Source organism: Camelus ferus, chromosome 6, assembly GCF_009834535.1.
Source record: "Camelus ferus isolate YT-003-E chromosome 6, BCGSAC_Cfer_1.0, whole genome shotgun sequence".
Lineage (NCBI taxonomy): Eukaryota > Metazoa > Chordata > Mammalia > Artiodactyla > Camelidae > Camelus > Camelus ferus.
The window spans coordinates 91,230,230-91,257,961 of record NC_045701.1 but is presented as its reverse complement, the minus strand read 5'-3'; the positions used below and the strand labels follow the sequence as shown (position 1 = coordinate 91,257,961).

Sequence of the window (27,732 nt, the reverse complement as noted above, 5' to 3'; positions counted from 1 at the left end):
AAGTGAAGATAAAGCATTTCTGAAGTTAGAATATAAGGCTACACGTTCTGAATGTACAAAAATGTGTTCTATACACATTTCAGGACAAATCCTCTGTTTGAAATCCAATCCAATATTCATCTCCTTTAGGCAGAGAAATACTTCTCCACTTCACCTTTACTCCTTAATGCCACTTGATGTTTGCATTGCTTACACCACGTGCAGAGCACACGCCTTCTACTTTATATCACAGCGAGCAAGACAAAAACACGAGCTCCTTACAGACAGAAAGTGTCTTAATTCATGTTCATATCTCCCACAGTAGACAGGAATACCTTGTATAAAACAGTTCTGCAATAAACACTTGATGAGTGAGGATTTTTTTTTCAAAGCAAGACATATCTTGTACTCTATTATGAAAAATAGATGCCAAATGTTCAGAGGATAGTTTGTCACTGATATTCTCAGACAATTTTAAATGTCCTGCAAATTTAAACTGAGAATGTCTACCAATTTCTATTTTTGATGTCCTCTTCTAAATATTCAAATAGAACCAGATTTCATATTTCTGCACAAACTAACCTAGATGAAATATAAATAAGATTGTTCTCTAAGATATTAAATATCAGAATACAAAAATCTTCACATTTATTTCTAAAATAAGGTTCTTCAGGCATATAGCCAAACTAGTCAATGACAAAAATCCACTGTTTTGCTTCCTGCTCGAGTTTCTACCAGAGCACAATAAACACTTAAATTAAGTCACCAGACAATAAATTTGATGATAATAAATAGAGGAGACAAGTTTCTTGAGGGCAGAGACTTCATCTACACCTGGCACCTAAAACATGTTATCTAGTCCCTCACATCTGGTAGATGTGTGCCGTAAATATTTGCTTAAAGAATGACATTCATGACTAGTTAGTGGATTTCACTACACATTCTGGGAGCTTCTTACCACTGCTCATATCCACCCATGGAGTCTTTCAAAATCTCATCACCATCCTCCTCTTCAAGGTATCATATGAAAGTTTCTCAAGCCTCCTTTAAGTGATTAAGATGCTTTGCCCTCAGTGTATAAGAATCTATAGTCAAATAACTAAATCTTTATCAATATTTCAAAGTCATTCAGTGGCCTTTAATGGAGGGCAGGGGCCCTACAGGTTTCCACCCAATTCCACAGGCGCCCTACTAAGTTCAATACAAAATTTCTCAAAGTAAATTTGAAATAAAAAATTCTAGACTTCTAAGCCTCTTTCTAAATTATAAATGGGGAGCAGAGAGGTGTGAAAATAACAACTGGGGAGAAAGGTGTGAATATTACCTTCTCTGAAGCAATCGAGGATCTAAAACTAGTCTGTGGAAAAAACGTTTAAAAGGCATCTAGTTCACCTTCCCACACAAAGCACGAATTCCTCCAGGCACCAACAGGTGGTTCTGCTGCCTTTGACTGAGACAGAGTATTTACTATATAGAATGCTCATTCCCTCCCAAGTCAACCCATTACCCTCCTGGATAATTCTGGCTCTAAAAAAAATTTAGCTGTTATTACTATCTGGCCCCAGTTTCATCTCAGCATGGTGAATACCTGAGGTCTTTCTAACATAAAGACCTAGAATCACTACGTGTTCAATGTGCTTTCACAACACACCCTACTCTTCTCAATTCCCACTCAAGAAGTAGGCAAAGAATTCAAGACATGAAGATACTGCCCCAAATATAAAAATGAATTTATTTTCATCAAAAAAATTATTGAGCACAGAGTCATACAACCTTACGAGTTGAAAAGACCTTGGACACCAACTAATTCTACTTCTCATCTATTGTAGGAATTGCCTCAATAACATCTCTGGGCAGTACATTTGTAGCCCGAATCTTAAGATGGAGGGAAAAAGTAAAGGCTTTTTGACTTGAATGTTAAGTCATTCTGTGAATAGTTTTAAAAAGTTGCTTGATAGGACGTATATCTGCTAGGTAACATGGTTCGATAGAAGTAGATCAAAAGTAATCTGTACCATTTGGTTACTTTCCACTACTTTCACTATCTCTTGCTACATAATTTCCAAGTTGTAAGAAGCTAAATTTGTTACCAACTAACAATAATTTAAAATGTCTTTTAAAAGATGTAAGCTACTAAAAATACCTGTTACTTTAGGGCTCAAAATTGAATAGATTTTTCAGCCCCTAAAGATCTTTTTAAAGTAGGACATAAATGGACCTGGACACTTTATCCAGTCACTCACTCAACAAATTAACAGGAGTCTACTCTATGCTGGACACCAGGAAGACAAAAAAGCAGCAAAGATCCTATTCTAAGGAAGCTTTGTTTATAGAAGAGACCAAGAATTACAAATTGAGAAAAGTGCTAGAAAGGCAAAGTATAGGATGCCATAAAAACATGTAATAGGAAAAACTATTTCTAGCCTGTGAATTCAAAGAATATGCCGAGGAAGAAATATTTAAGCTGAGATCTGAATGGTGGCCGTTCACATTTATGTAAAAACAGATCTCCATAAAATGAAAGGGTTGATCCAATAAGCTCAGCTCCCTTTGGCATCTTTATCCTAAAACAACCTTTTTAAAAAAGAGGAAAGCAAAATATGTCATAAAAAGATTTGAAAGTCAGTAGCTGGAAGTTCTTTGTGGGTCTTACTCATCTTTGGATAACCCACATCACCTTGCCTAGCGCAATTATCATAGTAGTCACTCAGATCTTTGTTGAAACGACTAGTTCACTCTCAGTATTAAATCAATGTTCACATTATTTTTAAACAAAATAAATTCACAAAACTAGATATCCTAACACAAGAAACTCCATTCCGAACTTCAGTTGTGAAAAGAAGACACTTTCATCTATGGAACAGGATTGCGATCAAGATTCAAAGGTGGAGGGTGGGGAGGACCAGCTCAGAGTAGAGAGCATGTTCAGCATGGACAAGGTCCTCAGTTCTATCCCCAGTACCTCCATTCAAAAAGAAAAAAGAAAAAAAAAAATCAAAGAAATAACATATGGCAAAACGCCAGGGTAAATTCTGAAGGGCTTGACCAAAAAGCTCCATCAGCCTCTTCTCACTAGACGGTCCTTTAGATTCAGTTGTGCCTCTTCACCATGAGACAAAACTGCACCACAGGTCTGCACTCTCTCTCGCCTTGGCTTCTGAGAGAGAGTGAGACTCCATAAACTCTAAGGTTCCTTCTAGCTCTAGAAACAAACTTGTAAATGTTTTAAAGTGGCCAAGATTACAGTCCTCGGCTTAGATTTTAGACTACCTCTTCATCCATTCCATTCCCCCACGACTACACACTTTCTTTCAGGAATGGCAGCACATAGTTCATGATTTAAGTTTTTTAAAAGACCCAGCTTCCATTTGCAGCAATGTGGATGGGTATTATGCTAGAGAATATTATGCTTAGTGAAATCAGTCAGTTAAATATTGTCTACTATCATTATATGGGCATCTAAAAAATAATACAAAAGAATGTATATGCAAAACAGAAACAGACTCACAGGCACAGAAAACAAACTAGTGGTTACCCAAGGGGAGAAGGGGAGAGGGGGAAAGTTAGGGGTATAGGGTTAACAGATACAAACTACTGTATATAAAATAAATAAACAACAAGGATATATTATATAGCACAGGGCATTATGGCCATTATCTTATACTTTCAATGGAGTATAATCTGTAAAAATACTGAATCACTATGCTGTACATATCATATCGGAAATCTTCAATAAAAAATAAATGAAAGACCTAGTTTCCACTAATTTTACAGGCAGATTTAAGTTGAATGTATTCATCCAAATTAGACTTTCTAAATGATCCGATTAATTGTTGTAAAATGTTATATGCCCCCCGCGAAAAACATTTTTAAGAAGAGTCAAAATGACCAAATGTCAAAAACAGATTTATAACTCCTAACCCCAAAAAGTAAATTTTGGCATTTTGATTAAAGAAACCTATCTGATCTGTTTTAAAATCATAAAATAGAGTCACAAAAACAATCACTTATACTCAGAAAAGACAAAAAATAAATGCAAAATCATTCATGGAAAACAAAGAATTTTTTTTTAATGACAGTGTTTAGAAGGGAGTTTAAATGTCTACCATGTAATGCAAATGTATCTACAGGATACTATCACATGAAACTGAAATTTTACAAAAAAGTTAAAGTTCTAAGTAAATTATGCAACTAAAGGCAAATTTACATGTTTAAGACTTGTCTCATTTAAAATAATTTTTTTGGTGTAGTTTTGAAAAGCTCTCCTAGTTTCTCCTTCACTGAATATCTCCCACTAAAAGAGGACACTATTATGATACTTCCAGACAAGAGACCTGTTTTTATGATGCAAGCCACAACTACTATGGTTTGCCACTAGAGTGCTTCACAAATAATATACTTTAAAGAAGTTTTTTTAAGGTAACGCTTGCACTAATTGCTATAAACTGCTAATATAGTTTTTACACACTTTTTAAATTTTATGTAAATAAATTTTAATAACTTAAAATCCTAAACTTATTTCCTGAAAAAAAAAAATCTGATCCTTTCAGTCTGTCTGTCTGCTGTCAAGACAGCAGCTCCTATTTGACAGCTGCTCTAAGTGTTTAACTATATTTTACATCTACTGAGTGTTTCAAGGCTTTAAAGTTCATTACTGCCATTATGCTATAAATCACAACGTGTGTACGTTCAAGGTCACCCAACAAGTCAGTGACAAAGTTGGGAGGAGGACTAAAACTTCAGCTCCTAGACTACTAACTACACTTCACACTTTTCCAATTCCGAAAGAAAGTCAAGCGAATTTTTCAACAATTTGTAACAGTGTACCTCAAATACAGGAGTACACTTACCACAAACACTAACAAAAAGATTCACCTTGAACAAATTAGACAACTCGCTACAATTAGATACCACTGTCACATCCCTAGTTCTTTTAAACAAGCAAAAACGTACCGCTTCTGGATAAAGAAACTCCTAGAAAATGTTCACTCTTCAATGTATACAATTTATTTTCACACTGACTGAACACTTATAAATTAACCTTTTATCACCGTTTCACAAGCCGAGGTGCTGAGGGGAGCAATTCCCTCACTCTTCCGAGAGTAGACTCAAAGACCACATACCTCAAAAGTAAGCAGTTCTCAATCAGAACAAAGTTACGTAGCCAATGAAAGAAAAACTCTCCTAAGTTGCTTCTGTTAAAGAGATATTTTTAAAGGATGATTACATGCTTGACAGAATTACTGTTAAATCGCCCGCCAGGAAGAATGGTTCTTGTAAAGTAGCTTTTAAGGCATATCCCTTCCTGTTGGGGACACAGTCTGACTAGCTGGGCAAGACTGAGCTGGGCACGCTCACACAGAATCCCTAGGAACTAGCTTAGTTCACTGGAAACATCTTTTCGCCCTCCTAACTGTAGTACTCAGCCCTTCCCCGTACGACAAGGGACAAGCTGACCCTCTCTAACACTCTCTCAAGTGGGGGTTCCCTCCGCGGAGACAGTGACAGCCGTCCTCCCTCGGATGTTTTCGGAAATTCAAAGTGTTAACACCAGAAGGAGAGGCTCCTAGGAAGTGTCAGTGCGGCAGCAGGTGGAGTAGCCCTTCGTGCCGAGCAGGTCCTTTCTGACCTAGTCTCAAGTCCTCTGCTTCCCAGCCCCGGTTCCGCCTTACAGATCTTCCCAAGTCGCCCCGCGCCCCGGTTCTCCAACCCAGAGCTAGACTCTCAACCCTCCCGGGAGGCAAGGCGGTCGAAACAGACCAGACGGCCACCCCACCTCTTCCGGGGACTCGCAGGCCCGCTCCCCGGCCGTGTCAGAGCCCGACGGATCCTGCCGGAGGGGAGGCAGCCGGCCCTTCTGGGGCCTCCCTGCCGGACCCCACCACCGCACGGTTCCTTTCCTCCGCCCCCACCCCTTCGAGACACCCCCGCCACCACCCTCCTCACTCCCGAATCCCCCTTCCTCAGGAGCACTCCAGCGGAGTTACCGGCCCACTCAAAAGTAGGAGCGACGGCCACCCCATCGGTCACCCTGGCCCCCGCTGTCACCGCCCAGCTCCCGGCCTCTGCCCACGCCGCTGGCGAGCCCCGGTGAAGCCCGGGTCGGTACCTTGCGGACCCCCTTGTAGATATAGAAGTAGAGCTCCCGGCCCACATTGAAGCAGAGGCGGTCGCCGTTGCCAGACTGGTCGTTGAGGTTTACGAAGGAGACGCGGACAGGGTTGGATCCCTGCGAGTTGAAGGGCACTCGGTTGGGCCGGCTGTACTCCGAGTGCGGCAGCAGCTTGTACAGACCTTCCCGGGTGGTGAATTGGGTCTTAATCTCGTTCATCTCCTTCCCTCCTCCCTCCGTCGCCATCTTGGAAAGCAGCGTTCATCCTGCCCTAAGTGCCCGGATCACGCCCACCGCGCAGGCGCCGTCCCGGGCTCTCGCTCTCCCCCCGCCTCTTCCTGCTGGCCCCACCCACCCGCGAGCCGGCCCCGCGGAGGCCGGCGAGGAGAAGGGGCGGGCTTGTTTACGGCCCGTCTGCGCAGGCGTGCTCACCTGGCGCGCTCCACGCGGCTGGGCGTCCGCAGGCTCCTCCCCCGGGCACGGCCTCGGGGCGACCCCGTGGCGGCGCAGGTGTAGCCGGCGGGGGTCCGGGGGCGGGCTGGCAGTGCTGCCGCCTCCGCCACCCTCACTGAGGCTGGGCCGGAGGGGGGAAGCCGCGGCGGGGCTACGGTCCGCAGCGCTGAGGTGAGCTCGGGGCGGCCTCCTCAGCAGCCTCCAGTCTTCCCCTGCGGGCCCGGGGACCCTGAGGAGCGGAGAGAGGAGCCGCCTCGGTCGCCGCCCAATTAGGGGTCCGCACGTGGGGTACGGTGACCCGAGCTTGGAAGCCTCCATGTTCACACGACCGGAGGGTGCGGGGGAGCCCCGAGGCCGGGCGGGGGGCGGCCCCCACCTCCGCGGCCTCCCCTGGCCACCCCGCGCGACCGTCTGATGCTCAGGTCAGGAAGCCCTCTGCACCTCCCAGAGTCCGTTTTGCGCTTCACCGTCTGTTTTTCAGGCGGGGTGGCGGGGAGAGGAGTGTATAGATACACAGCATCCGCGTCTGCAAGTTAGATGTCTGAATCCCTATCCGTCGTGAGCACTGGCTGATCTAAGGGAAGCGGGTTGTGCTGGTACTTATGTTCTTCAGTTGGTCTCCACCAGGCGTTTAGAAAGAAAGCCGGGAGAAGGAGGGTCGGGAATGGCTTTGGGAACCCGAGACTGAATCTGAGCAGGATTCACTTCTCTTGCTCAGTAGTTTAATAAGAGCCCTTAATTAAGTTAGAGCCATTGACTTTTTTAAAAAAGGCTCAGCTGGAATCTGCGAAGTTGTTTACTAGGCACAGTTACAGGTCTTACTATACTAGGTTTAGATGTGTAAGGACAGGCACACGTATTGCAGATTAAGCAATCACCATGTCGTTCCTGGGTTTCTTGGCCTGTTGCACTAAAATAAGAAAGTTTCTAAGGTGACAGAAGCATTCTGGTAGATTCGGGGGCGGGGGGAGCCAACAAACGTTACATCAAGAATGATATATTTCTTTTACGTACAAGTCATAGCTAGAGTGTCACAAAAGTAGAGGGAGTTAAGTTCGAAAGTAAGAGGACTCTAAATCATAAACATTTATGTATTACAAAGCAAGTAGAGGCCAGTGGAAACTATGTCAATGATGTAATAATGCATATGACACTAACATCCTGTATCCTTTGTACTTGTTGGCAAAAAAGTACTAGACTAAAATCTTAATGAATACATACCTAAAATACTTAAAGATTTTTTTGTTACAGTTTTTTTAGATGTTAACTGTCTTCTGCTAAAAGTCAGATAGATATCAGAAGTCTTTAAAAATATCGGGATGTATTCTGTGGTCACCATGGATTTATCCCAATTGCCTATAACTGTGTTATTTTATATTGAAAATGTGTATTTATAATGATCTCAAGGGATAATGACATCCCAAATCATCTAAAAACAATTCATCTGTGTTCCCTAGTTATCAGAGGGAAAAAAAGCCTAATACTTTTTGGAGGAAAAACCTCAGCAAACAAAAATTAAGACAAAAAAATTGTATTAGCCCTCAGTTAACCCACAACTTTCAATTGCGCATAATACCTGTATACCTTAGGCTTCTATTAAGGTTTTAGTCTATATAAATTTATCATTTTATTGTGATCAGAGTAATAATAGGCTGTTCACTTTGTCCCATTCAAAGCCTTCGAATAATCTCTATTATACTTTTTCTCTTGTCATCCCCCCACCCCCACCACACTCAGGGATTCAATAAATACCCAAATTTATGTAACTGGGCTTGACCTAAAGTTTATTTCTGATTTTCAGTTTCAAACCAGGTGTCTCTAAATGGATTCGTGCCTCAAATTTATTAGTTTCTAAACCTTATCAGCTCCCTTTCCATACCTTCAAAGTTGAATCATTATATAATAGCTTTGTGAATATTTCCTTATTTTAACTTTTTTGTCTCAACTTTCCTCCTTAAAAAACCCCACCAGATTAATTTTCTTAAAACAATGCTTTGGGCATTACATTCTTTTGCCCAAAAACTCTCTATGACTTTCAATATCCATATTATTTAAGTCATACACGAAGCAGTTCTCAGCCTATACTTACATATCACATAAATCCTCTAGTCTAGTCAAGCTATTCTGCCCTCACATTTAGCTCTTCCTCTTGCTTGAAAAGATCTTCCTCTCCTTTCATCTTCATAACCTGTTCTTCAGGAACTGGTTTGAGTCCTAACTTCACCAAGCCTTTTCCAGGCCTTGGGTGACATCCTTGAAACCAATGATTCTTGATTCAGGTTTCATGGGTGGCATCAGGGAATGTTTGAACCTCTTGTAATTGTATTCAGAATCTTGTATATATGTTCATTACATCATCAAAGTCTATAGCTTTCATCAGATTTTCAAGGAGGTATGACCACCTTCCCCCCAAATTTAAAAATTACCTCTCTAAACTAAATGTGGCACTTCTCCGAGCTTTCGTTTATTATGTGTACCATCCTAACATGTTATCTTCTCTTGGTATTCAACAGCATGTGCTAATTATCTTGTATTGATATTTATCTTTTGGTATGTACATGCTGCCTTTCAACAAGATTGTATGCACACTCCACAATGTGAGGGACCTTCATAAAATTTGTTATCAAATACGTATATTTGAGTGCCCACACCTGTCGCTTTATTGTAGCCTTTTGGATGCATCAGTAAACAAAATCCCTCACTCACGGAGTTTGTATTTTTTTTATTGAAGTATAGTTGATTTGCAATGTTATGTTAGTTTAAAGTGTACAGCAAAGTGATTCAGTAATACATATATATATTCTTTTTCAGATTCTTTTCCATTACTGGAGTTTATATTCTTATAAGGAGAAGATAGAAGATAAACAGTGAACACAAATAAGTAGGTGACACCATGGTTGTGCTAGGAAAAAGAAGTAGAGTAAGATAAGGGGGGTTGGGAGTGTGTTGAGTAGCTTACCGTTTAAAATATGGTGGTCAAGATAAGTCTCCTTGAGAAGTGGCATTTCAGCAAAGACTTGAAAGGGATGAGAGCATGGGCCATGGGAAGATCTGGGGGAAGAGCACACCAAGCAGAGGGAAAGGCCTCAGCAGATACCCCAAGGCAGGAGTGTGCCTGGCATGTTCAAGGAATGGCAAGACAGGCAGTGTGGCTGGAGCAGATTGAGCAGAAAGCCATTGCAGGGTTTAAAAATCCATCTGTGTGCTGGTTGAGAGTAGGCTAAGGGAGGCAGGAGTGGGAAGGGGAGGCCACTTTGGAGGCCAATAGTAGTCACTTACGCCAAAGATGACAGAGGCTTGGATGAGAAATGGTAGCAGTTGAGATTAACAAAGGTTAGAGAATCCTAGTTGTATTCTGAAGGTAACACCGATAGCATTTCCCAGCAGATCAGATGTGACTTGTGGGAGAAACACGGAGGAGTCAAGAATGATTCCAGAGTAGGCATAAGCAGCTGGAGGGTGGAGATGAAAAGGCTGAAGAAGAGCATGCTTTGAAAGAGAGCAAGAGCTCAGTTTTGAACTTGCTGAGTGTGCAGTGTCCCTAAGGCATTTACAAGAAACGTCCAGGACGCAGCTGAATAATCAGATCTGGCGAGGAGTCTTGCCTTCCAACTGGTATCTGGCAGTTATTAGCTCATAGATTGACTTAAAGCCTGGATCCCATCACCAAGGAAGTGAGTGGGAACAGTGGGACAATCTAGGAGGTGGAGGAGAAGAGGAAGAATTTTCATTGATGAAAAAAGCATACCATATTTTTGCAACTTAATACATATGGAGTATTCCATATGTATTAAGTATTAAAGTATTCCATACTTTAGGCCAAATTTGCTGTTTTTCAGATTCAGAGATTACTCCATTAAGATGCTGAAAAGTGTGAGTTTTTTGGGGGTTTTTTGTTTTGTTTTTTAACTTTGAAGGGAAACAGTGTTTGCTGCAGTGACCTTATAAAGAGAAATGGGGGTAGGCAAGTATCTGTAGAAATCACATTCAGATTTTTTACTGACTCGCTATGTAAAGTAACCAATCTGTCATTTATCTTGTTGGATGAGCTTATTCGATTGTATTACGACTCAGTACTTATAAAACCATTATGGGACTTGAAAACGAATTTGGAAAACAGCATGACATAATGTCCTTGATACAGCACTCTTTCACATTTGCAACATGGTCAAACTGACAAACCATCAGAACTGCTAAACTACGATATGTTTTTTGATACAAATTGATTTATATAAAGTCTTATTCTTTCTTAAATAACCACTATTAAGTTGGGGCAATACTTACTATTTCACACATATCTTGAAATAAAAGTGTTTTTTAAAAGGTCTTTTAGGATTTTCAAATACAGCCCATTTTGTGAGAGCGTGCTATGTAGGCATTATGCTAAGTGCTTTTACACCCTCTCATTTTCATGCACAACCTTGTAAAGTAGGCACCCTTATCACCCTTCTACGAATGAGAAAATGAAGTGTCAGAGTAACGAAATGACTTGTGCAAATTCCTACCCTAGAGCTAGGTATTAGCAGAAACAAAATTTGAATTCAGTTTTCCAAAGAGAAACATCTTGGAGTAAAGCAGCAAAATATACTCATTTTTAAACTATACATTGCTAAAAGGAGAAAAATAGCAATTCAAATGAAGCAATGTATTTTTTTTAATTCAAAGATTTTTTAAAAACTCAAAACTAGGAATGACAACCACAGAATGGGAGAAAATATTTGCAAATCATATATCTGATAAGATATTGTATGTAGAATAAACAACTCCCACAACTCAAGAAACAACCTATTTTTAAAATGGGCCAAGGACTTGTATAGAAATTTCTCCGAAGAAGATACACAGATGGCCAGTAAGAACATGAAAAGATGCTCAACATCATTGTCATCAGAGAAATGCAAATCAGATCCACAGTGAGATCCCACTTCACACCCACTAGGGTGGCTATAATCGAAAAGACAGGTAATACCAAATGAGTATGTGGAGAAATTCAAACCCTCATCTCCTGCTGGTCGGAATGTAAAACAGTGCAGCCACTTTGGAAAATAGTCTGGTATTCCTCAAAAGTTTAACCAGTTATCACATGACCTAGCAATTCCACTCTTAGGTGTACACCCAAGAGAAGTGGAAACACGTCCACACAAAAAATTGGACACGAATGTTCATAGCAGCATGAGTCAATAGCTAAAAGGTAGGAACAAACCAGATGTTCATTAACTGATGAATAGATAAGCAAAATGTAGCCTGTCCATACAATTGAATATTATTCAGCCATAAAAAGAAATGAAATACCAATGCATGCTACAGCATGGATAAACCTTGAAAACATGCTGCATGAAAGAAGGCAGACACAGAGGCCACGTATCACATGATTACATTTATGTGAAATGTCAAGAACAGGCAAATCTTTAGAGACAGAAAATAGGTTATTGGTTGCTTAGAGATGGAAGCACCCTTCCATGAGGGGGAAGGAGAAGCGACTGCTAATGGGTGTGGTGTTTCTTTTTAAGGTGACAGAAATGTTCTAATGTTGATTGTGATGGTGGCACAATGCTGAATATGCTAAAAAAAACCACTGAATTTTATGCACTTGAAATGGATGAAATGTATATGGGTTCAATCCGAACTGTACAGTGCCCAGTTTATTTTTCAAACAGCTACTAAATTTTAGGGATAAATACTTATGTATTAGGTTGTTTGGACTTATAAACAGAACTACTGGGTGTTCTTTTGGTCTAGGGGTGACTTGAAGAAATTCCTGAGATGCTAAGGGCTCTGAGAACCAAGGAAGTTCAGGAATCTCTGTCAGAAAGTGTGAACCTCCCTCAGTTTCCAAGCTGTACATGCATTTGTATCTGTATCTGAACCCACTCTGACTCTTCTAGGATCAAAGGAAGAGGTATCTCTTCTTTTCAAAACTAATTTTTCCACCATGCTCTTGTAGTAAGTCCCTCTTGACCCCTGCAGGACGGCAGCTCCACAGTGATTTTCCCTGCCTCCTGGACAAACTCCCACACTGCGCTGCCTGCGCTGCCTCCTTGCCTGCAGCCCAAATATGCTGATCAAGGAAAGAGGGGAAACAGTGGTTAGTTCTGCCTGAGAGGTTGGTGGTGGGACTGGTGGTTGTCAACAGAATTACTCTTTTTATCCGATTAACAAAAGCACCTCTACTTACTGTCCAAGCTCTCCACTCCGAGCCTTAAAAGACCCACAGCTGTCTCCCACCCTCATCTAAATGCAGCTCCATGTATGCTGTTTTAATATTCTCAGACTCTAGGGATAAGACAGAAATATGGGTTCCAAACTGTAGCGGTGGAGGGGAAAATGTAGGGAGAAAGTGAGAGAATCAGTTGTCACAAGGCTATGACACTCGCTCACAAGCACAGAACCAGCTGACTCATTACTCAGAGGGTTCTTAGAGCTGGACCCACGTGAAGACATCACTTTTTGAAGCTAGAACTTGTGCCAGCTTCGCTTTTCATTGTTGAGCTCCTCCAGTGAGAGGTTCAATGACAGCCTGTCCAAGGGATTTATCTCTAGAGATTAGAACAAGGACATTCAAGCTTAAACCTCAGTAACAATTTCTTTTTCTGAGAATCTTAAGCAAGACAGAGAAAAGTCTGAAAAAAAAAAAAGTTGGTGTGCTGTATGTCAAACATGTTTACAGGCTGCTTGGACATTACCGGGAGAGCTCAGCCAGCCTCTGGAGTACCGCGGCCGTGGGGCGGCTGGTACAGTGGGCTGATTTCTAGCCATAGGCCGCTGTGGAGAGTTGCGGGGGTGGGTAGGCTGCGATAGGAAGGAAGAAGCATTTGTTCATTTAAAAATACACTTTAGAAACAGACTTACAGACATAGAAAACAAACTTACGGTTACCAGGGGGAAATGAGGTGGGGAGGAATAAATTGAGAGTTCGAGATTTGCAGATACCCATTACTATACATAAAATAGATAAACAAGAGGGTCTGCTGTGTGTAGAACACAGGAAACTATATTCAATACCTTGGAATAGCCTCTAATGAAAAAGAACATGAAAAGGAATATGTATGTAGACGTCTAACTGAACCGCTATGCTGTGTGCCAGAAATTAACACATTGTATATCGACTATACTTCAATTAAAATAAATGAATAAATAACAAAAAATAAATAAGTAAAAAATCTACTTTAGGAGTTACTGTTTGGGAAAGTAAAGATACAGTTTATGATATTAAAAAGATCCAGTCTAGGACAGGGTGGGGAGTATTCTCCAAAAGGTTCTCTTTAAAAGGGGAATGCTACGGTTACCGACGCAGTTAGATGCTGCGTTTACTGAGAGGAGGAACCCTTCTTCTTACTCTTTAAAATTGGAAGAATTCCCTGGGGTAGCATGAAGCACATAATAGATGCTCAACATATACCGAATTGAACTTCTAGTTTTCCCCTTATCCATCTTCCTCATATTTTTGTCTTTTTTTTTCCTTTCTCTTCCTGGTATTTCTGTTTATACATGCTCCCTTACTGAGCTGTGGTATTTGTGGTTCCTCATACCTGTCACACCTGCGCTTTCGTGCCTCTGCATAAGCTGAATTCCCTCTCCTCTGTTCATCGGAGAGGATAGAACGCCGCCTCATTCTTTAAACCTTAACTGGAAAACCGCCCCTGCCCGGCTTGCTGTTTACCCTGCCGGTTCATCCCTCAGGTTTCGACTTAGAGGCTGCTGTCTTAGAGGGGCTTCCCGGACACCCCACGTCTAAATTACGGCACCCTGTTATTTTCTCAGCATTGTTATTTCCTTTATAGCCCTTGACACAGTCTCTAATAATATGTATATGATAGACCCACACAGATGTCTGTGTTTACTTACGTAACTCCCACCTCCCCAGGAGACTGTAAGCTCTTGGAGAACAGGCGCGCTATCTCTTTTGTTCAGTGTCTTCTCCCTAGGTTGGGGCCTGACATTCAGCAGGTACTCCACATAGATTTGCCAAATGAATGACTCACATCCTTTGAGAAACATTCTCTAACATCTAGCACTTAATGTTAATACTTAACTTTATTATGGCATTTATCACGTCGCTGTTTCATCTCACCAGATTGTTAGCTACACGTGATTACAGTTCACATACTTGAAAACATGCTCCTTCATGCTTGCTTTTCTCGTATCTTACCCCAGAGGTTAAACTCGGCTTCAGGGCCACATCCCTTGTGATTTCGGATAGCTCTCCCTCTAGTGTCTTAACGGGGCTTCAGCCCCCTGTTTACTTTATGTATTTGGCTTTCAGGTAAACATTTAGGGTGCCCCTTGTTCACTCACTGTCTTAGCCCCAGCTGGCTTCCCTCTCCCCAAAAAACAAACACGAAACAAAACCCTGTCCTGTCCTTGGAGAATAATCTTTCTTTAGGGTCAGATTTTAATTTAGTAGGATAGAATATTGAATTTGCTGGAAAGGTTTTAACAGCATAAGATTTATCAACTGAATACTTACTGTGGCTCTGGATCTGTGTATTGGGATAAGAAAGGATTATGAACTAGGGCACTGAACAATTTATTTCTCTTTTTACCATGTCTTTCTCATATAGATCATTGGTGCTCAGCAGCTGTTTAGTGGATTGAATATGTACCCAAAAAAGAGCACAGGACTTGAGGTCAAAAGATGTGACATGAGTTCTACTCATGATCTTACTATCTAATACTGTGTTGGAAGTGCTAGCCAGCACAGCAGGTGACAGTTCAAGTGACATAAGTTATTAGTTATCCATGACTGCATGTTGAAAAACCTAGGAGGGTCAACTGGAAACCTGAGGAAACAAGTATAGCAGGTTATAAAATTAATATTCAAACATCAGTAACTTTCTCATGTCAAAATGGTATCTAATTTAAATATAGCTAAAGAAAATATCACATCCACAACAACAAAGTAAGATGTAGAAGTGAACTCATCACACAGGGAAGTAGGGGCCTTTAATCATTGACTACAGTGTGAATGGCGCCCCCTGGGGTTGAGCTGAGGCAATGTCTTGGAATATATTTAGAAAGTTTTCAGAACTGCTTGAATAATACTTTAAAACTATGAAAAAACTAAATAAAATAATTCCATGAAAACTCCTTCTTCTTGGGTAAGAAGACTCAACAATGTAAAAATGCTGATTCTTCCTGAATCAATATATGAACTGAATGCAATCCAAATCTGAATCAATAGATTTTCTTAGGACTTGTGAAAATTATTCTAAATTTCATTTAGAAGAATAAATATCTAAGAATCACTATGGAAAATTCTGAAAAAGAAGAATAGTGTTGGGAATGAGTTTTCCTCCCAGTATTAATGTATACTATAAAACCTCTTTAATTAAAGCATCAATGGAATATGACAGAGCAGAGAACTAGACCCCAGTAAAAATGGACAACTGGTACAGATGGCAAAGTTCATTTAATGAAAGGTATTGGAACAACCAGCTAGTCATTTATAATAAAATAAATATGGATTCCTAATTCCATTCGCATACCAAAATAAACTCCAGATGGATCAAAGATTTAAATATAAAATTTAGCCGTAAGAGTCCAAAAAGAAACTGGTTCAATAATATATTTATAATCTTAAAATGGGGAAGACTTTTCTAAACATATCCTGAAACTCAGAAGCGTTAGGACATTTTTATTCTATATCTTGCATGGCGCAAAACACCATTCAAAAAGACAACAAACTTGGAAAAAATATTTGTAACACATATGGCAAGAGGATAATATCACTAAAAAAAAAATACTTCTTAAGATCAGTTAGAAAGGAAAAATAACCCAGTGGAAAAAATAGGCAAAGGATATAAGTAAGCAATTCACAAAAGCTGCATCTATCACTTTTTGTTTATAACTTCCGAGTTTCCTGCCGTCCCCACTCCGAGATGCTCAACTTTTCTAACAATGAAAGACGTGCAAGTTAAAACAAAAATTTTTACTATCACTTTGGAAAATACAAATTATCATTAAAAGTTTGATAATAGTGTTGCCACAGATTTTTTGTGTTGGCAAAAATATCAAGAAGTAGGCACTTTTACTCCCCATTCATAGGAATGTAAATTGCTATTCTTTGGAGGGTAATTTGATAATGAGTCAAATCATTTATTGTAGTTATGTGATTTGATTCAACAACTCCAATTCTAGGAATTTATTCTCACAATGTACAGAGTTTATGTATTTTAGAATTTTCACTGAAACATTACTCTTAGTAGTGAAAAATTGAAAATTACTATACCCATCGAAAGGAATTAAATAAATTTTTGGAAATGCCATACATTTACCTGTTAAAAAAATATGTAAATCCACGTACACTGTCATGGAAAAATGTCCAAAATATATTAAGTGAAAAACATTAATTTGCTGATAAGTATGTATGATATGATTCCATTTCTGAAAAACTAAAACATATATACACTTAGGGGTTTTTTAAAGCCCTGAGTTTAAGAACTGACTTCATTACTTACTTTTTCACTTCATAGAGTAACCTCTCTGAATCTCTTTTCTTGTGCCTAAAATTAGAGTGTTATAAACATACCTGTTAGGTATGTGAAAAGGCCCAAAAGACAAAATGTACGTAAAAGCTCTTTATAAACAGTAATACACTGTATAGTCATTAAGTGTAGATGACTTCCTTAATCTATATTTTAATAAAGCTAATAAACGTGATTATTTTTTGAACTTGATTTAATACTGTAAAGCTTATTATCTTTTTGGTCTGCATAAGTAATTCTTAAATTTTTAGAAGGTAACAGATGCCTTTGAAAATCCAGTGAAAGCTTTAAGCCGCATTCCCCAACCTAAATGCATACACGTACCAAATTTTACACACAACTTTATGGGTTCCATAGACAATTCCTCAAAACAAAACTACAAAATAATTCTGTGGATTCCTGCTATAAATTCTAGTCTTCAAGGTGCACAGAGGAGAGGAAAATGCTTCGTTGCTGTTACAGATGGACTTGTGTCCCCCTGAAAGTCACGTTAAAGTCCTAGCCCTCAGGGCTTGTGAACATGGTCTTACTTGTAATACAGTCTTTGCAAATGTACTTAAGATGCCATCGTCAGGGTCGGCCCTGCTCCATGAGACCGGTGTCCTTATGAGAAGAAGAGAGGCGCACAGAGGCTCAGGGGTGGGGGGCACCGTGTGAGGCAGCAGCAGCGTGTGAAGCGCTGTGGCTGCAAGCTAAGGCACCCCAGGATGGCAGCAAACGCCAGAAGGAAGCCACAGGCAAGGAAGGGCCTCCCCTACGAGTCTCAGAGAGCGTGGCCGCGCCTGCACCTTGACTTCGGACTTCTACCTTCCAGAACTGTGAGACAATGAATGTTTTAAGTCACCTGGTTTGTGGTACTTTGTTACCTCAGCCCTGAGGAATGAATACAGACGCTCTAGGTGATCAGGATATCCAAAAACAACTGGATTTTAGAGGTGAAAAACATGCAGATTAAGGGGGGAAGGGGATGAATTATCATTATTTACAAATGATATTTTTGCTTGGAAAATGCAAGAGAATGAATAAAGAAACTATTGCAAGCAGTAAGATTTCAGTAAGGTAGCTAGGTACAAAATTGCTGTACAGAAATCAATATATACACAAGCCATGCTAGTTAGCAGATATAGAAAAGGTTCTATTTACAATAGTTGTGAATAAGATAAAACCTAGGAATATGCTTAGTAAGAACTGCAGGATCTTTATGGTAAAGACTTTCAAATGTTATAGAAAGACTCAGAAGAACAAGTGGAAAGGCACAGCACATTCTTGAACAGAAAGGCTCGACATCATAAAGATGTTAGTTCTTCCTAAATTTATAAATTTAATGTGATTCCATTAAATTCTGAATTATATTTGGAAACTAGACAAGATGACTTCAAAGCTCAAGTGGAAAAAGTAAGAAGAGCCAAGAAAGTTCCGAAAAAGAAGAAATGGGGAATCAGCGCTACCAGATATTAAAAGACACAACAGAATGATTATAAATAATGTAGCAAGGGCATGAATAGACAGGTCAACAGAACAGCATGAGAATTCTAGAAATAAAGCCACGCAAAAATTTTGTATGTTTTGTATTTTTTTTAATATTTAATATCTGTGAGTAAAAGATGAATGTTTAATAAATAGACTTAGGACAAGTAGGTAGCCATCTGGGAGGAAAAAATCTAAATGGATGAAAGGTTAAAAACATAAAAAAGAAAACATAGAAGCAGTGAGGGGAGATCTGCATCATTGGATTCGACCAGCCACGGATCATGCAGCCCTGTAGTATGTATTTACTGAAAAAATATTCGCATGTAAGTGGACTGGCACAGTTTAAACTTGTTCTTCAAGGGTCAACTGTGGCAGACGCCATAGTCCCTACTGCTATTGTGGCATTTTGGTCCCTCCCCAGCTTAGGAAGGGGACTTGCAGGGACCTTTCCTTCCAAAACAGAAAAAAAAGGGAAACAAGGAGATGTTATGGTTCACCACAGGCAGTTGTCTGCTTCTGCTCCCCCTGTGCCTGACAAACTCCCATGTGGTGGAGCTCAGGCTAGGGCCAGAGCCCTGCTAACGGGCACCTAGGGAAGGGTGGGCACGGTGGAGGCTGGGGTTGGCCTCCTTTGCTGTCCCTCCCGTCCAGTCAGCCACTCATGTCAGGAGACGCAGAAGGCCTGGTAGGCATGCCTGATCCCAAGGCTGTGCTGCCCCCGCTGCACTGGAAGCTCCCTGCGCAGTTGTCCCTCTCCCAGCTTTATATAAATTCTCTGAATCACCTTTGCCGAGAAAATTTAAATGTTTGTTTTGTTTAAAAAAAAAAAAGTTTTCCCTTTGATAAACCACTGTAAGCAAGTCAACAAACAAGAAACTGGAAAAGAGCTCCTAGAAATCAACCCAGGAAAGGAAAATGACCCGGTGGGCCAAGGGCACGAGCAAGCATTTGAGGGGAAAAGAAATTCGTCTCTTACCCGTGAAAAGATGCTCAAACTCAGACTGAAGAAAAGTGTAAATTAAAATATATAGATAAAATATTTCCCACCTGTTTTCAAAGTGAAAAAGTTTGCTGTTTACAAAGTTGTGAAGAAACAGTCATGTCTTGCTGATGGTGGTGGTGCAAATTAGTGTAAGCTCAACAGAGAATAATTTGGCTATAATTATTCCAAATCTAAAATGTCTGTACTCTTCAATCCAGCAACCCCACTTCTTGGAGTCTATCCTACGTATATCCTTGCAAATCTAGATTCCCATCCTCTTGGGAATCTGAAAGTTTATTCTTTGGAAAAAGCAAAACAAAGAGTTTTTGTGCAGGGATTCTAAACCAAAGTAAGGTCACAAGCAGTGTCTTGAACATGGGGATTAAGTAAACATGTGACTACTGAATGCCAAATCCTCGTTTTTCTCCCCACCAGTCCCCCAGAACACCGACAACCAGGGCTTTACTCCCCATGCAGAAATTTTAGAAGATTCTTTTCTGGAGAATCTGACAGTTCCCAAGATGTAGGCATAAGAGGTTTCCTCAAGAAATAGCCCATGCAGATTACCATGCAGTGAACCCCAAAGCCCGACTATCCTAAAAACCATGTGCTCAGATCTTCCAAACAGCCTCTTGGTCTCCAGCTCTTAGTCATAAGCAGACAGCCAAGGATTATCCACACATCTGAGACAAGCCTCGAAATGTTGAGTTTTAGAGATCAAAACAGATGAACAGAAAAAAAAGCAATATTGGATAAAACAGGCCATACAAGGGAGATGAAAATTTTAAAACAAATGTTAATATTCTCAAATAAATAGATGTTGCATCTGTGAATCAAAACAGGATTACCTTTTTTGTAAGAAACTTCAGAAAATAAAGAAGGCCTCTTGGATGTTAAAAACATGATAGCAGAAATAGAAACAGCAGAAGGGTTGGAAATGAAAATTGAGAAAATCTCCCAGAAAGAGCAGCAAGAAAAACAGGAATCTTTGGAGAGTAAGAGAGAGGGAAGGGGACCGCCCTACACAGTCAGCATCCAGGCACTGGAGGAGGAAATCCATAAAATATCCAAGAAAAATGTCCAGTACTGAAGGACATGAGTTTACAGAATAAATGAGCCCAACTGTTACCCAGCAAAATGGATAAAAGGAAATCCATACCAAGGCACATCATTGTGGAACTTTAGGCCACTCAGAATAAACAGTTGTTCCCATTGTACTGGCATGTGAGAGAGAAAGAATTCTTCATTTCTTAATGCAATGTTGAATATCTTTGTTTCAGACTTTATCCTCTCCACCCCCTTACTAATACAAAATGACAACACAAAAGACAAGATGGTAGCTACCTCAGGGAGGGGCACACAGGGATCTTCTAAGATTTGATAATATTCTGTTTCTTAACCTGAGTGATAGGTACATTGCTATTGGTTTTATTCTTATTCTTTAGAATATATGTATGTATGTGTATGTGTGTATATATACATACATATATATACTCTTTTGTATACCCACAATTTTAAAAAGTTAAAAATACAGTAATAATGAAGTACCATTGACCCTTGCCAAATTGGCAGATGTTAAAAAGTTTGAAATATACAGCATTGAAGAGTATGGGACAAAACTAGCATCTTTGTAAATTCTGATAGGATTGTAAATTGATGTAAACTTTTTGAAGTATAATTTTGCAGTATCTATGAAAATTTTAAATATATAGAGCAAATCAACAAAAAGGCAACCCAGTTTTTTAAATGAGCAAAGGACTGGAGCAGACACTTCACAAAAGGTAACATTTGGATGACCAATAATCCTATGACAGGGTGCTCAGCATCATCACTCACCAGGGAGATTCAAAACAAAAGCCCAGTAGTATCCTTGCACTCACACCGGAAGGGCTAACATTAAAAGCACTGAAAAACCAAGTGCTGGTGAGGAAATGGAACAACTGGAAGTGTAAATTGGTTACAACCACTTTGGAAAGTGTTTCTGCAATACCTACTAAAACTAAGCACATGGATGAACTAAAATACATAAACCCTATGACCTAGTAATTCCACTCTTGTGTATACATCTGAGATACATACTGTGTGCATCAAAAAATTTTCTTAGTAGCTTTATGTATAATAACCCAAACTGGAAATAACCCAGTGTCCATCAGCAGTAGGATGGTCAAGCGGGTTGTGGTATATGGACGTATTTCTGTGGAATACCACGCAGCAATGACAACGTACCTGCTGCTCTGCACACAGCGTGGACGAGTCCCGCAGACACAGTGTTGAGTGGAAGTAGCCAGCACAAAAGTACATGCTGTAAAATTCCATTTATATGAAGTTCAGAAACAAAACTAGTCAAGAGTGTCGTGATAGTGGTTATCTCTGAGGGAGATACTGAGAAGGGGACACAGGGAGCCTTTTGGGGTGCTGAAAATTCTCTGTTTTGATCTAAGTGTCTAAATTTGTAAAACCATCAAGTTCTATGTAGGGCTTGAGTACTTTATGTAAGTTATACTTTAATTAAAAAAGTGAAAAAGAAATCCCATTGTCTAATAAAAATTAAAATAAAATAGAATGCCCATAGCCCTACTAACGTCAGGACTAGACTGGAGTGACCATCAACTCTACTACCGTTTACCACTGTACTGAAGGTATTAACCGAAGCAGTCAGACAAGAGGAAGAAATTAGATGTGTAAAATATTTTAAAAGAGGAAGAAAACTTTTACTATTTGTTGATTTAAAAAAAACTGCCCTTAAGAGAATTCAGTGAAGTAATAGGATATAAAATTGTCTACAGAAATCAGGAGGCTTCATGCACACAAATACACAAAGGCATTGCAGTGAGCATCCTCGTGTGTGTCCTCTTAAGGACGCATGTGAGCATTTCCCCTGGAGTGTGCCCAGGAGCAGGATTGTTGGACCCTCCTTTTGATGGAAGCTGCCAGATGGCCGTCTAGAAGAGCTGCGCCAGCCGACACACCCACCAGCAGTGTGGCTAGTGTTTGCCACGGCCCTGCAGAATGTGCTTCTGCAAAACTAGAGGCTAAACCAAGAATGAGGAAGGCATAGGAGCTCGGAAGCAAGGATTCTAGTCTAGGAAAGTGGGGAAAGGAATTCCCAGAAGGATGTGAGGCTGTGGGAAGGAGGATTCCAGGAAATTAATAGGTGAGCCACTGCATTTAAGTGGTGTGAAAATATTATATTGATTGGTATTTGAAGGATCTGTTGGAGACTTTAGGGAAAAAATTTAAAAAATGCAAATGTAAATACGAGGCAATCCTTGGCAGAATAAAAGCTATCAAAAATAAGAAGGAGGGATGTAGTGGTACCCTTTGGGCTCATCACTGAGCAACTTTTACACATCCTTAAAAGTGTAAACACTGATTATTGATTTAACCAAAATTTATTGTAAACTATGATGAGAAGATGAGGCAGCAGAAGCAAGGGTTAGTGGTGGTAAAAGAGCTAAATCTTCACCTGTCATAACAGGAAGCCCGTAGTAGCTATCGGTGACTTAAAACATTTGGAAACTGCTAAGGGTTGAGAGTGAGTGGTTGTCTGTGTGTAGCAGGTAGAGGAAAGGGGACTGGTAGGGCTGGGGGCCACTATTTTTCATTATGAGCCTTTTAGAACAATTTTATTTATTTATTTATTTATTTATTTATTTTTGGAGGGGAGAGGTAATTAGGTTTATTTACTTATTTATTTTTAATGGAGGCACTGGGGATTGAACCCAGGACCTTGTGCGTGCTAGGCACGCACTCTACCACTGAGCTATACCCTCCCCCAAGAACAACTTTATTTTTAAACTGTATGTTACTTTGAAAAAATTAGTTTAAAAATAATTTTAGATTGTGATAAGAATTATAAAAGCAGTAGCAAGCTCTGAGAATTATGCTCTGTTATAATCCAATTCTATACATTTGGAAAATAAAGGTTGCAAGATACCTATGATCTGTGCAGTAGATCAGATTCAGGAACATTAAAAGATGAGAGCTTAGAGGTGTGCATTGTCACACTGACAGTAGATCAAGCCTACATTAAAACAGCGTTCATCAGTGGTAGAGCACGTGCTTGGCGTGCATGAGATCCTGGAGTCAATCCCCATTGCCACCATAAAAATTTTTTTTAAATACACCTTCTTACCCTCCCTCCCCCCAAAAGAACAAAACAAAACAAAACAAAACAAAACAAGTTCATCAGTGTCCTGAAACAAACATCATCATATACATTCAGTACATACAGCATCCTCTGTGTCAGATGTACCTCAGTGAAGTGGTTTAAACGCGCACACACACAGGCACACCTCATTTTATTGTGCTGTGCTTTATTGTGCTTCAGAGATACTGTGTATTGTACAAAACCTTTACACTGAGCAAATCTGTTGGCACCATTTCCCCAACAGTATTTGTTCACTTCCTAACGGTGTGTTGTATTTTTCTAATTCTCACAATGTTGCAAACTTTTCCATTATTATTTGTTATGGTGACCTGTGATCAGTGGGGTTTGGCTTGGAGGGGTGATTAGGTTTGTTTGTTTGTTTATTTAATGCAGGCACTGGGGATTGAACCCAGGACTTCATGCCTGCTAAGCATGCACTCTACCACTGAGCTACAGCCATTCCCACCTAGTGATCTTTGATGTTACTTCTACAATTTGCTAAAGGCTCAGATGATGGTTAACATTTTTTGGTAATAAAGTGTTTGTTAATTAAGGTATGTGCATTTTTTAGACATAATGTTATTTGTTGCACACGTAGTAGACTACAGGATAGTGTAAACATAACTTTTATGTGCACTGGGAAATCAAAAAGTTCATGTGACTCACTTTATTGCAGTAGTTGCTTTATTGTGGTGACCTAGGGCCAGACCCACAGAATCTCCAAGCTCTGCCTTGGATGTATTCCTGAAACAGCTGCTTCACAGCAAGACAGAGTCACAGGGTATATCCCACCAAGCATGTTAATCAGATTTCAGTGAACTAAGAAGCATTCTCAATCTTCATATGACATTGGTAATAAAGAAGCGTTAGATTTTGCCTTTGCACATTCAGAAAGCCATTTTAATCTGAATAATCTTCAGGCCTTCCCCAGGAATCTTCAGTTACCCTTAAACCTGGACAAAACCCTGCAAGTACGCGTTCACAGTCTTACAGAAAGGATACATAACTGGGAAGTATGAGCTGACTGTGTATGGCTATATCAGGTCTTACCCCAACTTGATGGAACCATTATTGGCAGTGAGTGGATGACTGGTCCTCTGAGGTGGTAACGGTAGTAGTAGTAGTATACATCCAGACCCTCTGCCGTGACCTCAGGGTGGTCAGGTTTTTCTTTACCCTTTCATTTTGGACTTGGCCTTGTGACCGGCTCTGGTTGATGTTGGTGAAGATCACGTGAGCAGAGGCTTGCAGCGCCCTCGTGTGGGCGCTTGGGCTTGCTCTCTTGCGCTCCAGTAATCCACCACGGAAAGAGCTTCCCGCTGACACCTTCAGCCCAGAGCCCAGCAGGAGACACGGGGAGCAGAGCTGCCCCAGCTAACCCTAGTATGCTGGGCAGGAGATAAGTGATTATTGTATACTGCCAAGCTTCTGTGGTTGTTTGTTACATGGCATTGTTGTGTCAGTATCTGACTAATACATACCCCAAGTCAACATTTCATATGATCTTACTAATATATGGCCCAGAGCTGAAAACTGAGATTGTACTTTGGTCTCAGTGTCACAAGTTGGGTTCTCCAGGAAGCAGACGCTGAGATGGGGTTTGAGCACAGAAGGTTTACTGAAAAATAATACCTGTGAAAGCAGGCGGGTAGTGTCAGATGGCATTACAGACCTGGCAAATCTCCGCCAGCCCACCAGGGAGCTCCAGGCTAAGGCTGCCTCACAGAGGAGCCCTGTGCGGGGGAGTGGCTAGGCCCTGGTACTGCTGTCTGGCCCGATCATTGACTGGGGACTGCCTGGAGAAGAGAGTGCCCTGGTCAGTCATTGGCTGGGAGAGGCCCTGAAAAGAGCATGACCTCAGCTAAAAGCTGAGATGGACCCTGAAGTAGAAAAAGCCGGAGCCGGTCAGCTAACTGTACTCCTTGCTTCCTTTCTGGAAGAATCCGAGCAGCACCTGTCCATGTTTTCCAGAGATGGCAGTAGGACCGTAGGAGTATAAAAGATAATGGGGGGATGGGTGTAGCTCAGTGTAGAGTACGTGCCTAGCGTGCACGAGGTCCCGGGTTCAATCCCCAGTACTTCCATTAAAAAATAAATTAATTTTTTTGATTGTTTAAAAAAAAAAGATAATGAAAGGCACAGAAAGCTAGTGTGCTAGTTGACAACCTAGTATTGTCTGAATGATGTATGATTCAACGGTGCTTCCTGTTCCTCTTCCAGGCATGAAACAGTAAGACACTCTTGATTTTACCCCTAAACGGGTTCTTCCCCAGTCTTATGTATCTCCGTGAGTGACAGCACTATCACCCACAAAATTACTTAGATCAAAAACCTGTTGTAGGCGGGGAGGGTACAGCTCAGCAGCAGAGCGCGTGCTCAGCATGCAGGGGGTTCTGGGTGCAATCCCCAGTACCTCTATTAAAAAAAGGTAAATAAATAAAAATAAAACTTAATTACCCTCCCCCCCAAAAGACAATGTAATATAAAGAAACATATTTTTTAAAAACCTAGTTGTAGAGAAGAGCTTTTGGAAATTAAAAAATTCTAATTGCCAAATTTTAAACTGCAATTGTTCACTTTGACAGGCCATCACAAAAGACCACGGTGTCTATTGAACAAATTCATCTAAAGGCAGCTGCTGCGGACCTTCACATGCGTCTGAACACACAAACTTTTCCTTTATTATTTCACCTGTCTTCTAACTCTTTTGCTTCCTGTCTGGGAAGTTCCTGATTCTCATAATCACCTTTATTTCTATTCTTTTAAGGTTCATTATCTACTCTTCTTGGCTGTCATGATTCTTCTCCTTCATGATTTTGACCATAAAATTGTTAGTGTTGTCATGATATAGTGATAATTTTTAATGTTTTAAACTTTCTGTCCATCTTCTCTCTTTCACTTTATGTGTTTCACATCTGCTAGGTTATCTCCTCATCATCATATTTGAATTCTGGCATGATCAACAATTCAGAATATCCAAATAAATCTGAAATTAAGACATACAAATAACAATTCAAATGTGTCTCACCACTGTGTGGTATTGCACCCCAGTGCTGTCATCAAGTTGTTCTTGTCCTTTGTACGTTGACTTATTGATGAAAACTTGTGGGAGCCTTGTCACATGAACACTTGTTTCCAGGGCTGTTTTGCTGCCTTCGGGATGGTTTTGCGTGCCAGACTTCATCAGGATGCAGCAGATATAGAGTTGCACTCCAGTAGCCTGGGATGTTGAAATCCACAGCATCACAGCCCAGGGTACTTGGCTGTTTGCAGTATGGCTCCTGGTCCTTACAGAGGACACAGATTCTCATCAGGTCTAGTCATGTATTTCCTATCAAAGAAGAAAACATGCCATGTGTTTACAGTTGTGCTCACTGCGCTCCTGAGTGTGTCCCTAGCAGAAGAGACCTTCCACTCTGACCAGGCACTGATGAGAACCGAGCCCTCCATTTACATCTCACCCCTCTGGTAGCCAGAAGGATTTTCCGCCAGCTTCCTGCTGGCTTCACATGTTTCACGTGTTGCTTCTCCCCCCACTTGGCAGGCACTACTGTTCGCATCTCCTTGTGACCGCTGGTCCTGCACCCTTGACCCTCTGGGCAAGCTAGTGCCACGTTGGCTGCACAGAGAAGTGACCGAAGCACAGCCACACAGCCCCGGAAGCCAGGCAAGTGCAGCTGTCCCGCAGGAGGGGACGGGTGACAGTGGGAGTGAAGCAGAGAGAGCGGTCGTAAACCATCTGTGCTGAAGTGAAACTTAAAAAACATGAGCCCACTGCCAGGGCCGCCCAGGGGCCGTGCGAGTGGGGGCCTCATGGTGGGCCCCGCTGGCCTCATTTCTCCCCGCTCCGAGGGTGGCAGCTGCTCCAGGACAGCGCCCAGTAAGGAGCGCCCTCCCACGCCTGTCAGCCGGACTTCTGTGGTGCCCGCCTCTCCGCATCCCCACGCTGTTCCTTCTCTCCCACACGCGCTCCAGGTCCTTCCCCGGGCAGCCCCTGCGTCCCCAAGACAGAGCCCCTCTCTCCTCCTGCCGGGGCCCCCAGGACGAAAGCTGGCAATGCAGCAGCAGCAGCAAAGGCTGAATAATTTCCCCTTAATAATTCTTG

General features: G+C 41.0%; 1 protein-coding gene and 1 long non-coding RNA gene across 20 annotated transcripts in view; one reads left to right on the top strand and one right to left on the bottom strand.

Annotated features, from left to right (window-relative positions):
* WDR20 (WD repeat domain 20) overlaps positions 1–6,361 on the bottom strand; it is a 59,839-nt gene extending 53,478 nt beyond the window's left edge. For 17 of the 19 annotated variants that reach the window (XR_004320950.1, XR_004320949.1, XM_032482669.1 and 14 more), the window contains exon 1: positions 6,089–6,361. Coding sequence is in view for 15 of the 19 variants with exons in the window: in XM_032482669.1 (XP_032338560.1) it covers positions 6,089–6,337 (249 nt within the window). In the remaining 4 variants the exon portion in view is untranslated. The remainder of the gene's footprint in view (positions 1–6,088) is intronic. The other 2 variants (XM_032482681.1, XM_032482684.1) reach the window with 2 other exon arrangements.
* Positions 6,351–27,732, top strand: LOC116664413. The gene is made up of 3 exons (XR_004320951.1): positions 6,351–6,966; positions 9,356–9,425; positions 27,172–27,732. It is a non-coding gene; the product is annotated as an uncharacterized LOC116664413 (long non-coding RNA).